General features: G+C 40.2%; 1 protein-coding gene across 5 annotated transcripts in view; it reads left to right on the top strand.

Moving 5' to 3' along the window:
- HDAC4 (histone deacetylase 4) overlaps positions 1 to 15,763 on the top strand; it is a 182,326-nt gene that overhangs the window by 116,588 nt on the left and 49,975 nt on the right. For 3 of the 5 annotated variants that reach the window (XM_063430033.1, XM_063430034.1, XM_063430035.1), the window contains one exon: positions 2,733 to 2,804. In XM_063430033.1, coding sequence (XP_063286103.1) covers positions 2,733 to 2,804 — 72 coding nt within the window. Of the gene's footprint in view, positions 1 to 2,732; positions 2,809 to 2,967; positions 3,047 to 15,763 lie in introns of those variants that run through there. The other 2 variants (XM_063430037.1, XM_063430036.1) reach the window with 2 other exon arrangements.

Genomic DNA, 15,763 nt, shown 5'->3' with positions numbered 1-15,763 from the left:
GCCTCACACTTTGGCCTTTTGCTGAATAAAAAAAAATGCTGATTTTTTTTTTTTTCCTCCTTTCTCTTCCCAACATAACTTAAAATGCTAATCGTTCAAGTACAAATACTCATCTTATTGTATGTTTAGTAATCTGTTGATTTACAAAAATAAACTCTTTCAGAACCCCTAGCAGTTTTTTGTATATGCGATTTGTGTTATGTATGTAGAAGTTTATATATAATTTTTTTTTGTTTTGTTTTTTTGTTTTGTTTTGTTTATGGTGTTGATATATGAACTTTTGTGAACATAGAGACACAGATACTGAGAAAAGATGGACTAGCAAAAGGGTGTCTGGATATTTGCTTTATCAATCTGCTACTAGGAGTTTTTCTTGTTGTGCGGATCACAAATGCAAAAAAAAAGGTACCGAGTGTCAGGAGAAAGGCCAGTGCCACAAAGACCAAGGCCGAAATGCCTCAACTGATATAGGGCTGCAGCTCCCATGATACCCTAACAGTCTAAGGCTTCAATTTGGTTCCATCATTCTGTTATATCCATCATTTCCTACCATGTGATCTATATTTGAAGCCAGTTCCACTCTTAATAGTTTCGGTTAATAAATATTCAAAAGTAAGAAATAAACTTGGTTGGCGGGTACAGAGTGCTCGTCAGTGGAATAATATCAGGCACAGTCATTCCCAGTCCCCCTGGCATGTGTGTTGATTATTAAGAAGTCACAGCAGTTCTAATTATTTGATTCTCATTCCTAATCTAAATTTACTTTACACGTGGTTTTCATAGACACACTCTGGCACCTTCTTAGCTCCGTCCTCAGATGTGTATCATGTATCCTATAAGCAAAAAAAGCTTCCCCGTGCACTATAAAGCAGGCTATATTTTGATGCGGCTCTAGCTGTAGGCTTATCAAAATGCCATAACCGTGCACGTGATGTCCAGTCTGTGGGGATTTCTATAAATAGCTCTGGCTGAGCAGACAGGAGCCGCTGCCAGCGAAATGCAGGGATTATTAGCCCCAGAAACTTACCGCCTTATTGCTGCACAGCATGAACAATAAGTGGCCATATGTATGAGCAGGCAGGCAATTAGTAAGGTAAAGTGCAAGGCAGAATAATAATTTAAAATACTATATATTTTATACAGCACACAGTCATTTTTTTATAGCATTTAGGTCCCAAATCCTGAATGAGAGGATTAGTGACATTGCAGGTTTGTAGATTTTTCTTTTGTTTTATTTTTAAGGTTATAGGATCTGTGCATCATTTTATGGGTTATCTTGACAATGAGCTCATAAAGGCTTTAGGTTTATTTTATTTTTAAGGGCGTTATGATCAGAAATCATCTTGCGTAAATAGATTCTTGGGTAAATAGATACTGTAACACAAGCAGAGAGATCCATCTACTTTGAACTCTATAATTGGTTTTGTTTCCCTTTTGTAAAGTACGGTATATTTTGGGTATGAAAGGCTGTAAGTCAGATGTAGGTTTTTTCTGTTTGTTTTAAATACCCAAATTACGATGACCTATGATTTGAGCAAGTTTCAGAAACTGACTTAGAAACTGAAATTGGCCTCCGTTTGATTGATATGCGAGTGTGAACATTGAACAGATTACGACTCAAAGGCATATATTGGACTGAATTGATTGGAATTCTTTCTGAATGAAGCCACTGCATCCAATGTATCTATTTTAAATTGAACGCTGTGAAAGATATATTTTTTTTAGATTTTGTTTGGATACAAAATCTAATGTGACTAGTCTATGGGAAAACTAATTCTGTCTAACATTGATTGGTGATCTGGTATTGCGATTATAGTAAGCCTGCCTCTCAGTCCCTTGCCCCATCCAAACCTGCAAAGAACCCAATGAATGGCATGCATGTAACTGCTTGGAATAAAGATTTCTGCTGACCAGACAAGCTCCGAATTACCCCCCACCCTCCCCAGCCGCCTCATTCCCTCCACCTCTTTGAGCTTTATATCATTCCTTTCCTTTACACAGGATTTCTTTTTTTCTTCTTTAAAGAGCTGCCTGTGAAATCCTGTGTAGTGCGCGCTCTCTTCGCTCTGCGTGTTTCTGCATTTTAATCTGTCAGCTCCCTGCGCTGTCTGTTTCTGAGCTATTTATAGCCTCCGCCTCCTGGGTTTTTATTCCTGTCGGCAGCTGCACCGTATTGTCATCAAACTGCCCTAGAATGAATAGCCATTTCTGCTTCTATTTATCCCCCTCCCTGTTAGAGGGGTCTCATTTATCACAGGTTCCTCTATCAGAATTAAAGCCTGAAAAGCCTTTTTATTAATTCCCATCTGGGTGAGGCAGGTGTTCAACAAGGGTTGCATGCGAACCACTCGCTGAATATACAGACATCAGACGGGGGCTCTGAATGCTCCCCGCCATCAGGTGGGGGTCTGCTTACACCATACAGCCTTTTCCATGCAGACATCAGTAGAGGGTCTGTTTACACTGCTCTGTTTGCCTCTTTAGCTCATACAAATACAGCTTAGAGGGCGAGACACTTTACTGTTTTTACATTTAACACCCAATGACCACCCTTTCGTGTATTGACACCCGATGTGGGTTGCTCACACTCTTGTGCTTTCAAAAGCAGACAACCATTTTCCCTCAATTTGTTTATGGTTCATCCTCCATTGTATAGCCTGCATTCACTTGGTGCAGCTTTTTGAGATCGTCTTAAGGATGCAGACCTGACTCTCTCTTATCTCTACCTGCAGATGGAATTTCTGGTCGGGACCAACCAGTGGAACTTCTAGCGCAGACCCGTGCCAAACACATGCCAAGCACTGGTGAGTAAGTGCAATTTCTGCATCGTGGTAGCTTTGTAAACTAACTAAACTTATTGCCGCTTTGAAACGCGAGTATATTTCCCTGCTTTTTCCTGCAAAGTTGTTCCCATGCTGCCATTGTAGTTCCATAAAGTCAATGTACTCTCATTTTTCTCCATTTAAAGGAAGACTCGCACTTTCTGAAAACAATCATTAAAGCCCATATAGTATACGTTTCAAGACTTTATCAAGTATGATGGACTGTAAGTGTATATTCGAGTGCTAGCTTTTGTGTAAGGCAATATAATTACCTGTCCTACATGCATGCCTTCACATTATGATCTGTGCACGATGTCATCGCACGCCTAACTATTTTGTCTTGATGTGTCAATGTATGCTGGGGTATCCAATCGTGGCCTTACAACTGCTCCTGTTCTAAAATTGCCATAATGGGCTATTTGAAATAAATGAAAAACGTAGTACAAATATTACTGGATATCCATGTGTTGAATCTTTTTTTTTTTTTGTGTGGCTTGGTTCTTTTTTTTTTTTTTTTTTTTTTTCTAAAGTGGTTTAAATAAGGCAGCAGTCTATTAGTGCACAAAGCTGTTTAGGTTGGGTAGAGGCATAGTGGTTTTCACGCCTGCTTTTTGTCTTCCAAAAACAGCATGGCTGTATGTCTCTCTCGGTTGTTAAAATGATGTATCTAGCAATGTAAAGTTGGAAAACATGGGTGAAATACTTGCATTTTCCCTAGTGCCCCCTATTTTGTTTCTATACCTGTATATCGAGTGGCTGTCTTCTGATAATCTGTCATAGTTATGTGTGATTATCTGTTCTTTTTATTTGCATTTTAGTTTTTTAGTTTTTTTTTTCTCATATAGAATAGGATTTGATTATTTTCTTTTTGTTTTATTCTCTGTGAATGTACGGCTGTATTGTATAGTATAAATATGTTTGAAAAGCTACACTTCAGTGAAAGCTCTGTGATCTGATGACTCCAACATGCACATACCATCTTTAATTGTACATCCAAGTGTGTTTCCTTACCAAACACCAAAGCAATATCACCAAGGGGCAACTATTAAACTGAATATCTATAAAACAGAATGTGAAATACAGACTATTGAAATGCAGTGCATTTGGGTGTGTTTTAGCAATAGCATTACAGTACATGTGAATGGCTTACTGTCAATTACAATATAGAGCTACAGCTCAGAGGGCTCAGTTTTATTTTGTTGGTCAGAGCAGGGATGGCTTATCTGGGTTCCCATGGTGTCATTGAACTATAGCTCCCTTAATTCACAGCCAGATTCTATACAGATTGAGGAAAAAGTATGACCTCTTGGATGCCAAGGCTAGTTATTACATGGGCATGTTAAGAAAAACATTAAATACACAGGCAGTAGTCACCATGACACATCATGACACCAGCTAATACTGCAAAGGTGTTTGGATTTTAGATTATATGTAATTCTGTCAATAATGAAGAGATTATTTTTTTCGTAACGTTTAGTAATATTTAGTGACTAAAAGGAAACCATCCATTTTTAAATTTAAACTAAAAAATGACATATTTTAGCTTTTTGTGTGAATTACTTTGTAATGTGTACATTAATACCTCTTTAAGTCGTCTTGCTTTATTGTTGTGGCCATCTTTAAGCCTCCGAAGCCCAGCTTGTCTGACAAACACAATGCTGGTGATCAAGAGCTAGTGTGCATTTATGAGTCATTACGTCAAGAGAAGGCACAGGGCATCTAAAAAAAAAATGTGAACTGTGGATGGTTACACCATGGTTTGCTTTAATGGTGCTTCAGGCTAAAGATGGTTACACTCGCATATCAAGGGCAAGCCATGATCGGTTTCTCTTTTTGTGGTAATTGTCATGCTCCTAATATGGTCATCCTTTTTGACAAAACCCTGTTGTGATAAATCTAAAGCTGGATAGTTACTGCATGGGCGATTATCTTTTAGCTGGCAACAAGTTATTTAACCCCAACTGATGCAATGAGTAGCTTCTCATTTCTTAAACAGTCAAAGGACACATCCCGTGGTCGTGGAAAAGATGTTAGTCTGTTTGAGAAGGGTTAAATCATTGGCATGCATCAAACAGAGAAAACATCTAAGGAGATTGCAGAAACTACTAAAATTGGGTTAAGAACTGTCCAACGCATTATTCAAAACTGGAAGGATAGTGGGGAACCATAGTCTTCGAGGAAGAAATGTGGGCAGAAAAAAAAACCTGTTCGATTGTGATCAACGATCACTTAAACATTTTTTAAATCAAATCGTAGAAAAACAGTAGAACTCAGGGCTATGTTTAATAGTGAAAGTATAAGCTTTTCCAAACGTACAATTCGAAGGGAACTCAAGGGGTTGGGACTGAACAGCTGTGTAGCCTTAAGAAAACCGCTAATCAGTGAGGCTTATTGGGGGGGGGGGGGGGGGGAGCTTCAATTTGCTAGGTAGCAGAAATATTGGACTGTGGAGCAATGGAAGAAGGCCATGTGGTCTGATGAGTCCAGAGTGATGGGTGCATCCGGGTAAGAAAAGAGGCAGATGAAGTGATGCACCCACCATGCCTAGTGCCTACTGTACAAGCCTATGGGGGCAGTGCTGTGATCTGAGGATGCTGCAGGTGGTCAGGTCTAGGTCCAGCAACATTATGTACCCAAAGAATGAGGTCAGCTGTCTACCTGAATATACTGAATGACCAGGTTATTCCATCAATGGATTTTTCTTCCTTGATGGCACAGGCATATTCCAAGATGACAATGCCAGGATTCATCGGGCTCAAATTGTGAAAGAGTGGTTCAGGGAGCATGACTCATGCTGCATGAGACCTCATTTTCACACATGGATTTTCCACCACAGAGTCCTGACCTTAACCCCATTGAGAATCTTTGGGATGTGCTGGAGAAGACTTTGTGCAGTGGTCCGACTCTCCCATCATCAATAAAAGATCTTGACGAAAAATGTATGTAACATTGGACGGAAATAAATCTTGTGACATTGCAGAAGCTTATCGAAACAATGCCACAGCGAATGTGTGCCATAATTAAAGCTAAAGGTGGTCCAACTAAATATTAGAGAGTGTTAACTTTTTTTTTTTGAGCCAGGCAGTGTATATGTCAACAAATATTATATTCAAGATAATCTAAGCTACTTTACTTAATTTCCTGCATTTGATGACATCATACCATGCATTTTAAAAACCGTGATGTTCAATGTGACTTACCATTTGCAATGTGAGGGGCCCATCATTATTTTCCTGTACTGCCCTGAGATTGTCTGGGACTTTGAGACTAGCATGAATTACACTGCCAGGCAGCAGCTGCCACAGTTTATTCAGTCCCTTTCTGCTCGGAGAAGGGCTAGGGATAGGCATAAACACTATTTCCTCAGCTCCTCTCCCGGGATATTACTGCAGAGACCGAATTTAGTACAGAAGTCGCAAAAAGCAGCTGTTGCCCAGAAGTGTAACTTCCGCCTGTCTCAGGCAGCGGATGTTTGTTGTAGTGCTGCAATAAAGTTTAAGGACCCCAGGAGTTTGGGGGTGCAGGGGTGTATGAAAACTGATGTGACTAATGTCCACTGTACCGTATGGGATTTAAAAACCTGGTCTGTGTGTGTAAATTTGGGTAGTGTATTATATGCATATGTCCAAAATTTTCTTCCTAACCTTTTAAAATATAATATTGGGTTTTGGATTCGTTGGGGCAGAACTTTTCAAGGGTGTTTGTCGGGTCGTAGCTCATGGCTTCTGGTGTTTGTGGGTGTTGCCTTTTCTGGCAATATGCAGTGCTCTAAAGCACATCTGGGGCAGCGTGCAGTCATTTGTTGTGTGTGGGTTTTTGTTTGATTTTATTATTATTATTATTATTATTATTATTACTCAACTTGTCTGCTGGATTTTTCCTTTACTCTTCTTGTTTGATGGTCAGATTAGTATAAATATGTAGCAATGCACAACGTACCATACAATACGAGAGAGACCAACATGCAGAAACCTAAATCCCTGCCTTAAGAGAACCCTTGAAATGTTGTGACTGTATTGGCCAGAGAACATATCTTGTGGTAGCAGTGTTTGGAGAAGCTGTTTGGAACTCTGTATTGAGTTCTGTAAGAGTGAACAGAAGCTTTTTCCTCCCACAGTAAATTATCTAGCCTTTATCTGTCCTGTTTTGTGAGGTTGTGAGTCTTACCTTGTCAAAGCTGAAGTTGTGATGATCCCTGGACAATGTCGATTTATAACTGCAGGAACAGCCGTAGCAGGACAAAATCAGATAAACGTGCTTGTTGGGAAGGTGGCGTCCTATGACCCAACAGTGCTAAATGTCATTCAGCAAACCATATGAAACTCTCATACACAAGTCAGTAGAATGATCCGTGTTCAATGACTCCATTAAATATTTAAAGCACCACAACAATTTCAGCATTTATTTTTTGTGGCTTTGGTTCTAGAAAAGCTTTTCCTGAAAATTAACTTTTTACATCTTTGCAGCTTTATGACTTTCATCTTTGATTTGCAATATGTGGGCTTCTACCCAATCCACCACACTAGCGTCATATTGGAGTGGTCATTGCTTTTTCACTGAACAGTCTATGTAAAGAAATGTTCGGAGTTGGGTAGGGATTTGTGCTGTGTGTGTTTGCACTCACTGCACAGCTCCTGCAAGTGAATGAGACTGACTTGAACGTCTCAGTGGGGACATTACTCCCCAGATAACATCGGTAAATAGGGGATTGCAGCCAACTCTCATCACCCTTAACCCTGCAAGTGTAATTATTGCAGTCTTTATAAACTGCTATAATTACCTTGTAGGGTTAAGTCCTCCTCTAGTGGTTGCCTTTCAGACAGCCACTAGAGGGACTTCCGGATTCTTAAAACACCAAAAGTGTTTTAAATGACGCTGGAGGTTTCCATAGGAAAGCATTAAATAATGCTTTCCTATGGGTAGGTCTAATATGCGAGTAAGCCATGACGTCAGCCTTCAGGAGCTGATTAGCACGCGTTTACACATACATTATACAGGTACACTCTGGGCACTGTAGCGTCATCTGAATAAGGTTGTTATGGTGCCCGGAGGCCTCTGTTTAACCTACCAAATGCAAGCCGGCAGCAAAGTCTTGTATGCAGAGCCTTTTTGCTCTGCACCTGCCCTTTCGCTTCTGTCTTTAAAGCAAGACATTTTTGTACAGACTCTGGGAGGGGTGCCGCTTATTGGGAGAGAGCATCAGCTGGCACTCTTATGCCTCGTTTCCACTGAGCGGTATGGTTCGGGTTGGTACGGTTCAAAGGGTTAGAATGGTCCAGCCTATTCAAGTGAGTGTTTCCACTGCAAGTGGACCGCCAGGGGGCATGCGGGGTTTAAACCAAATGCCTAGTGTGTCATTTGTCGTGAGCATTGATGTTTTCCTGTCCGCCAATCAATGGATTGTATAGTGTGACGCCATTAGCTCTACCCTAACCATACCGTACCATTTCCTATAGACCTACATCTGAAAGGGCCCAGGAATGGTGTGGTTTGGTTCGGTTGTATGGGCCACTTTCATAATGGAAACACTCTAAATAGCGAACCGTACAGCTCAGTGGAAAATGTGCATAAGTAGTCAGTAGCTCTCCAGTCATAAACATGGCTTTAGAAAAAATTGTTTCCCAAGCCGTGTGAATGGGAAGTTACTGATTGGCTTCCGGCATCAGCTGACACTCTCTTCCGATCAGTAGCAATCCCATCAGAGGCTGTCCAAAACTTCCGGTTTCAAGAATCGGAGAGAAGCTGAGGGGCAGGTGCGCTTCATCATTCTGATAGTTGTTTTGGTGCTCTGAGTTTTCCTTTAAATTGATACACCTACCTGAAAGTGTGCTTTTAACAGTCCAAGAAAATTTTTTACTTTTTTAAAAATCTATTTATTATTTATTAAAGTCCTTTTGAAGGAGACAAAGGTGATTGATTACTCTATCCACAGGTGTTTATTTGCTGCTCTACACATACTGGTTTGTGATACAGCTCAAAAGCACGAAAACTATTTTGCACAGGCCAAGTTTTCCTGTCACTTACGGAAGAGGGACAGAGAGATCAGTCCCTAAGAGGAGCTGATAAAAGAACTATCACTTCCCAGGGTTTTTAATATTGTTTTTTTTTTTTTTTGCTTTTGATCCCTATATTGTAAATATGTGTAAGGTGTGAAAAATAAAATACAACGTAGAAATCCATACCTCTTTATACCGTAACTGGACACCTCCATCTCCAATTACCATCATTGTTATAAGCTATTTCTTTTACACCGGACAGTCAGCATATAGAGAAAGTATCCAGAAAAGAGGGGAAATAAAACGGTTTAAATTCTCCTACACATTTTTAGTGTTTGCAATGGCATTGCCTTGTCTGTACTGGAATATGATGTAATTTGCTAAATCTTTAATATAACTTTAAAAGAAAAGAAAGCATCTTATGGAAGAAAGGTTAGCATGAGTTTTAAGGAAATTTTCAATGTTTTATTAGAGAGGTGTAAATCTCTGTTAAATGTTTAGGTTAGATTTTCCATTTTTTAAAGTTGCCATGTGTTGGTACTGGGAATAATAATTATTATAAAGACAATATAATGTACAGTTCAGATCCTGTAGAAAGTCATTTAAGAGACCCGTTATTAGCGATTCTTTGAGAATAACCTCCCCCATACCCCCCAAAAAATATTTTAACTGAAAGCAGGCAGTATAAAATATAGCACTTCTATGTCAGTGTAGTTTTCCTTCATAACCTACATGAAAACTATAAAAATGTTGCAATTATTTTTATTGGATTCTCAGTATGTCGATTATTCACGTTCTAAGCATTGTGTTTTTGGATGCTGTAGTACTAGCATCAAGGTCTTATTTAATCAGACCTGTGGCTTTCTCCAGGGTATGTGATTCACCTGCTGAGCTATGGTGAGTCAACTTCCTGTTGACGGAGGCGTTGTATGCCATACGGAGCATCTTTGGAACATGTTCTGTTATCTAATGAGGAAGCATAAGACAGGCTGCAGTGGGCGGTTGCTTCGGGGACATGAATGAGCTTCCGAAGGATGACACTAATATGGTGACAACAGGTTGGGCTCTGTGACTGAAATAATCCTCCAGTCTGGCATTCTGGTTATATCCGTAGAGATCAATATTTGCATATTTTTGAGTTTAGATACCAATTTAAAGTGCATTTTTATTATATTATATATTGTGTTTGAGATATTCCTTTGAACATTTTTAAACTCCCGAAGACACACTCATAGCTTGCATTGCTACGTAATTAAAGGGTCATAAATAAATCCTATATTTTATATTCAAACCTCTGCAGTTACATAGCTGAGTGAGGCTGTCTGCAGTTATTGACGCTCCCCAAAAAAGAGGCTCCACCAATCAATAGACCCTCATTATCTCCAGGATTTGATCTTATGCCATTAAACTCTGTCCCACAAATATGTATAGGTTACGTTGTTTCACCCTCAGGTTCATAACATATGTTGAACAGAACTGATCTATAAACTGATACCACGTACCGTTTTTAAAGTGAGCAATGTGCAAAGATGGACAGTGCCAGTGACCAAAGCATCTCCTGTATGCAAAGGCAGAAATCCTTCCCACAACTTAGATGAAATTGACACTAAGAAGGTACAAGTGAGAGCTTCTTTGTTGAATCTGAGCCAGGGAGATTAAAAAACATTGCTTTAGTTCTAAGATGCTCGGCGTTGAGCTGACAATGTGTACACTATGCAACCCAACCTTTGCATTCATACAAAGTTATGGTGCGTAGACTCAACTTGTACTCAGATGTTATTTATCACTATTAACGAGTGGGTATGATTCAACAATCCTATGGAATGGGAGTTAAAGGGACACTATAGTCATCAAAACAATAGCAGTTTTGGTGTATAGATCATGCCCCTGCAGTCTTCTCAGTTCTTTAGGAAATACATCACTTTAAGGCAGCCCCAGTCACACCTCCCTGCATGTGACTTCCACAGCCTTCCTGTAAATAGTCAGCTAATGTTTGCAGTTCCTTTATTGCAAATATTTAATTTAGACATTTGTATCTCTTGCTCTGTTAATACCTTGCTAGACCATGCAGGAGCTCATGTGTGTGATTAAAGTTCACTTTACAGAGCAGGAGATCAAAACTTTTAAAGTAAGTAAGATCTGATTAAAAGTGAAACCATTTTTTTCCCATGCAGGCTCTGCCAGTCACATGCTGGGAGCTGTAGCTAGGGCTGAATAAGCAGAAACAAAATTGATTCAAAGGGACACTAATGTCACCAAAACAACTTTAGCTTAATGAAGCAGTTTTGGTGTATAGAACATGTCCCTGCAGCCTTACTGCTGAATTATCTGCCATTTAGGAGTTAAATTGCTTTGTTTATGAACCCTAGTCACACCTCCCTGCATGTGACTTGCACAGCCTCCCTAAACACTTCCTGTAAAGAGTCCTCTAAAGTTTATCCTTTCTTTATTGCAAGTTATGTTTAATTTAGATTTTCTTATCTCCTGCTATGTTAATAGCTTGCTAGACCCCGCAAGAGCCTCCTGTATTTGAAGTTCAATTTACAGAGCAAGAGATAAAATTGTTTAAGGTAAATTACATCTGATTGAAAGTGAAACCAGTTTTTTTTCATGCAGGCTGTGACAATCATTGCCAGGGGAGGTGTGACAACAGCTGCATAAACAGAAACAAAGTGATTTAACTCCTAAATGGCAGTGAATTGAGCAGTAAAACTCGAGGCATGATCTATACACTAAAACTGCTTCATTAAGCTAAAGTTGTTTAGGTGACTATAGTGTCCCTTTAATGTAATGATATAGCGTAAAGTATTTCAAGAGGAAACATCAGGCTTTGGGTACAAATAAGGTCTATTAATTTATGGTGTAATGCTTGCTCACATACCCACAGTTTGCAGCAAATTGCTTCTTAAAGGACCACTCTAGGCACCCAGACCACTTCAGCTTAATGAAGTGGTCTGGGTGCCAGGTCCAGCTAGGGTTAACTAATTTTTTTTATAAACATAGCAGTTTCAGAGAAACTGCTATGTTTATCAATTAGTTAAGCCTTCCCCCTATTTCCTCTAGTGGCTGTCTCACTGACAGCCGCTAGAGGCGCTTGCGTGATTCTCACTGTGAAAATCACAGTGAGAGCACGCAAGCGTCCATAGGAAAGCATTATGAATGCTTTCCTATGTGACCCGCTGAATGCGCGCGCAGCTCTTGCCGCGCGTGCGCATTCATCCGACGGGGAGGAACGGAGGCGGAGAGGAGGAGGAGAGCTCCCCGCCCAGCGCTGGAAAAAGGTACGTTTTTACCCCTTTCCAGAGCCGGGCGGGAGGGGGTCCCTGAGGGTGGGGGCACCCTCAGTGCACTCTAGTGCCAGGAAAACGAGTATGCTTTCTGGCACTAGAGTGGTCCTTTAAGAATTAAAAGGTTACTCCAACCAGATAAAATCTGTCTGGCTTCAGTAATTCTTCCTGTCTTGGTTCCTGCCTCTAAAAGTAAAAGGCAAGCAAAAAAACTAGTCTGTCTTTTCAGCACCGGGGCCACAGGAGGAATATGCACAGAATTCACATAATCTCTTGTTCTGGGCTGCCTAATGATGCCCAAATAGCACTGCTGGAGGTAGTTAAACTCTGTACGTGCTGCGTTTCATAGTGAAATTCTGCTCATACAGACTCCAGGCACCTTCACCACTTCAATTCACTCATGTGGTCATTGTTCTTGGAGTAACCATTTAACATTGTAGTGAAGTCCTTCAAGTTTCCCTTTGCAAGTTATTCTTGCATAGAATTTAGCAGGGAATCCTTTAAATTACCCAAATCTGCAAGTACCAAAATATTGAGGATATTGCTGCTCACAGTTGAATTTGTCTATTTACATTGAGACTTGGTTACATTCACCACTGAATCTCTACATAAAGCGTTTGTAGCTTTTCCATTCACCCTGTGGCAAGAGTGCACGTATAGAATCATATACAGTGTAAATGTCTAGAGAGCATCAGGGGGTGTGTTGCCACTTTAAGACTGGCCTCCTTCTAATTTAGAAGTGGCATGTAGGATTTCCATTCAGTTTCACACTCTTTGTATTGCTTTAATCCATTAACAACGTGTTTCACCTTCCACACTTCTGAGGCCAAGCCGATGGCCGTATTATAATGCCAAGCCGTGGAGGGTTCCATTACTAGCCTGAATACAGCCTTTGTGCCTCTGCTAACGTCACTGCTCTGGCTACGTTCGTAAGCTTATGGGAGATGAACCCAAAAGGAGCTGCTCTGAGATGAAGGACTGGGGGAGCTGCCCCTGGGAAAAAGAGAAGCTCGCTTTGTTTCCAAGAGGGCATAGTGTGTCACACTCCACTCTCTGAAATGGCTGTCCCTCCCCCGCCTTCCTGTCATCTCTCGCTAACAAGTTTGCTCTTTGGTGTGTTCAGTGGTCAAGTGTCACAAGTGACGCATCAGTCACTGAATACAATAGTTACTGATTGTGCATCACATCCAGGCAGATGTGTTCTAAGACTGGCTTTGAGTTTTGTGATGGGATGGGAACATGGGTACATTTCTGTCGATCTGAATTCTGTTTTTCAAGTCTCCCGTCCAAATCTTGTTAAAATAAAAATGACTGTAATAGCACATGTAATGCCTGTTCAGACTGTGTTGGCATGTTGTATATCCCTGTGTTGGAGAGCTTGCAGCCTGTGGTAATTTCAGTGAATGGAAAAAATGATTTGATAATTGGCTACAAACAAACCAGCAATACCTACATGAAACTTGTATGTTTACTACATCCCAAAAATGTCCTTACAACTCTCCGAGCACTGACAGGGGTTGTTGGCACTTGTCACTTGAGCTCTGTTCTGTGTACCATGTGTAAAAGTCATTGAGGAGTTATGCAGTATGTGTTTGACCTCTGACCTGTAACTTCTCATATTCATATGTAAACTATGGCATGTCCTGATGATCTCCTCTGACTGAGCATTGACCTGTCTAGAGCTTTTTTTTATTTATTTAAAGTATGCATGTGATTTCTGGTCTTGCGGTCTATTGCTTTATTTTTTTTAATTATTTGCAGTCAGCCTGCACAGTGGTTGATCTGTGTACCGAGAGCCAGCGCGTAAATGTATGTATTTTAAGTTTGCTAAATAAACTCTTCTAATCTTAAATTATGAATATTCCTTTTTATTGCATGTGTAAACTGAGCTAGTAAATATAATGGTATTGCTCCAAATATTGCTTTTGAATCACCCTCCTACTGATGTCCCCACAATAAATGTTGGATAAATGCCCAATTTGTGTATAGTTTTCTTAATTTACTAGTAAATCATATTTCTCATCTTTCTGGCACCCAAAGTGTTAAAGGAACAGTCCAGGCACCACATAATTTCATCTCTGTGAAGCTTTTTGACCTTAAACTTGTTTTCCTGGCACTATAGCTTCCCCGTTTGTCAGTAACCCTTTCTGTCACTTACCTGGGTCCAGCACCCATGTCCCTCGCTGGTTCGGGTCCGCGTACTCTCAATGCATAGCGTGAGGACGTCCAGCATCAGTTAGGCGACCAAAAGTCGCCCAACAATCTGGAAGTCCCTCTAGTGGCTGTCTGGTAGACGGCCACTAGAGGTGGCGTTAACCCATTAAGGTAATTCTTGCAGTTTATAAAAAAACTGCAATCATTACCTTTGCAGGGTTAAGGGTGCTCAGACACTGCACGCAGACCACTTCAATGAGCTGAAGTGGTCTCGGTGCCTATAGTGTCCCTTTTAAGGGCTTAACTAGTTTACCAGTAGCTGATGGTTGCTTAGCTCAGAGAGCTTTCGACTCTCTGGATGGGGGTGTGGAGACTTGGAGTGGCACTTGGTGGTCCCCAGGTAAAATGTTCACCCACTCTGAAACTGTTTATGTACGGGGGGGGCTACTAGCTAGAACTCGTTTTTTTTAAATGAATGTTTTACTTGTAGCATGGATTGTCATTTTGTGTGTGGAAGGTCAGTTTACATGCATGAGCACACCTACACGTGCAGCGAATCTGTGCGTAAGAATGTAGAGGTTTGTGTGCTGAGATGAGTTTATGCAAATCTAATGTGTATAAACTATAGTTATTTGTACTCTTCTACCCTCTCTCTCTTGCTTTTGTTCACTTCATCTGTGTTGCAAGTGCTGTTGATCTATGAAATGTAGGATTTGGGATTTCTCATAGTTGTTTGATTATATTCCTTGGGAGAGCTGCTTTTCTGAAAAGACATGGTGTGCAAATGATGAAGTAACAATGATGCATCCACTTGCTACTATAAGCTCATGGAACTCTTCTACCAGACCAAAAACACATATTTACGAGTTTTTCTCTACGTGGAATGGGAGTGATTTGGATATGATCTACCTATACAGCGCTACCAGGTTATATTTATCTGTAAAACGGATGTTAATTTATCCCAGATAATGGGATTATTACAAGTCAGGCAGTGAAAGTTCAATCTTTTTTGAAATCCGTCTCAATGGAGTCTGATCTCTTGAGTAAGCTCGGCATTATTTGTATAGGATTCAAGAGCTTAGGAAACATGCTCATTGGTCGGTGTTTCCCTATGTACAAAATGGACAATATCTCCCAATATTAATGTTTTGAAAATGGTCAAGGGAATGAGGCAAATTTCAGAATATTTTATCAGTCTTTTTTTTATAAAAGAAAATATGGTTCCAAAACTGGTTTTATTATTTATACCAGCTATTTTAGTCTTCTAATTAATGTGAGGGTGAAAGGGAGTGTTCATAAGAAGAAGCAAAACTACTCCTGAGATTTGGAAGGAACTAACACATGCTAAATAGTATTTTGGAGTGCCAAAAAGGTGCTTATTCACCTGCCTGCAGGAGTTGACAGTTATCCACCAAACCACGTGCTTGTTGGGTGAACCTACCATCTTCCAAGGTGTATGCATATAATGGAAACATTTGAAAATAAAATTTCTACTTGCTCTGAA

The sequence above is a fragment of the Pelobates fuscus genome, chromosome 8, assembly GCF_036172605.1.
Source record: "Pelobates fuscus isolate aPelFus1 chromosome 8, aPelFus1.pri, whole genome shotgun sequence".
Classification (NCBI taxonomy): domain Eukaryota; kingdom Metazoa; phylum Chordata; class Amphibia; order Anura; family Pelobatidae; genus Pelobates; species Pelobates fuscus.
This window is presented reverse-complemented; position numbering and strand designations above follow the sequence as displayed.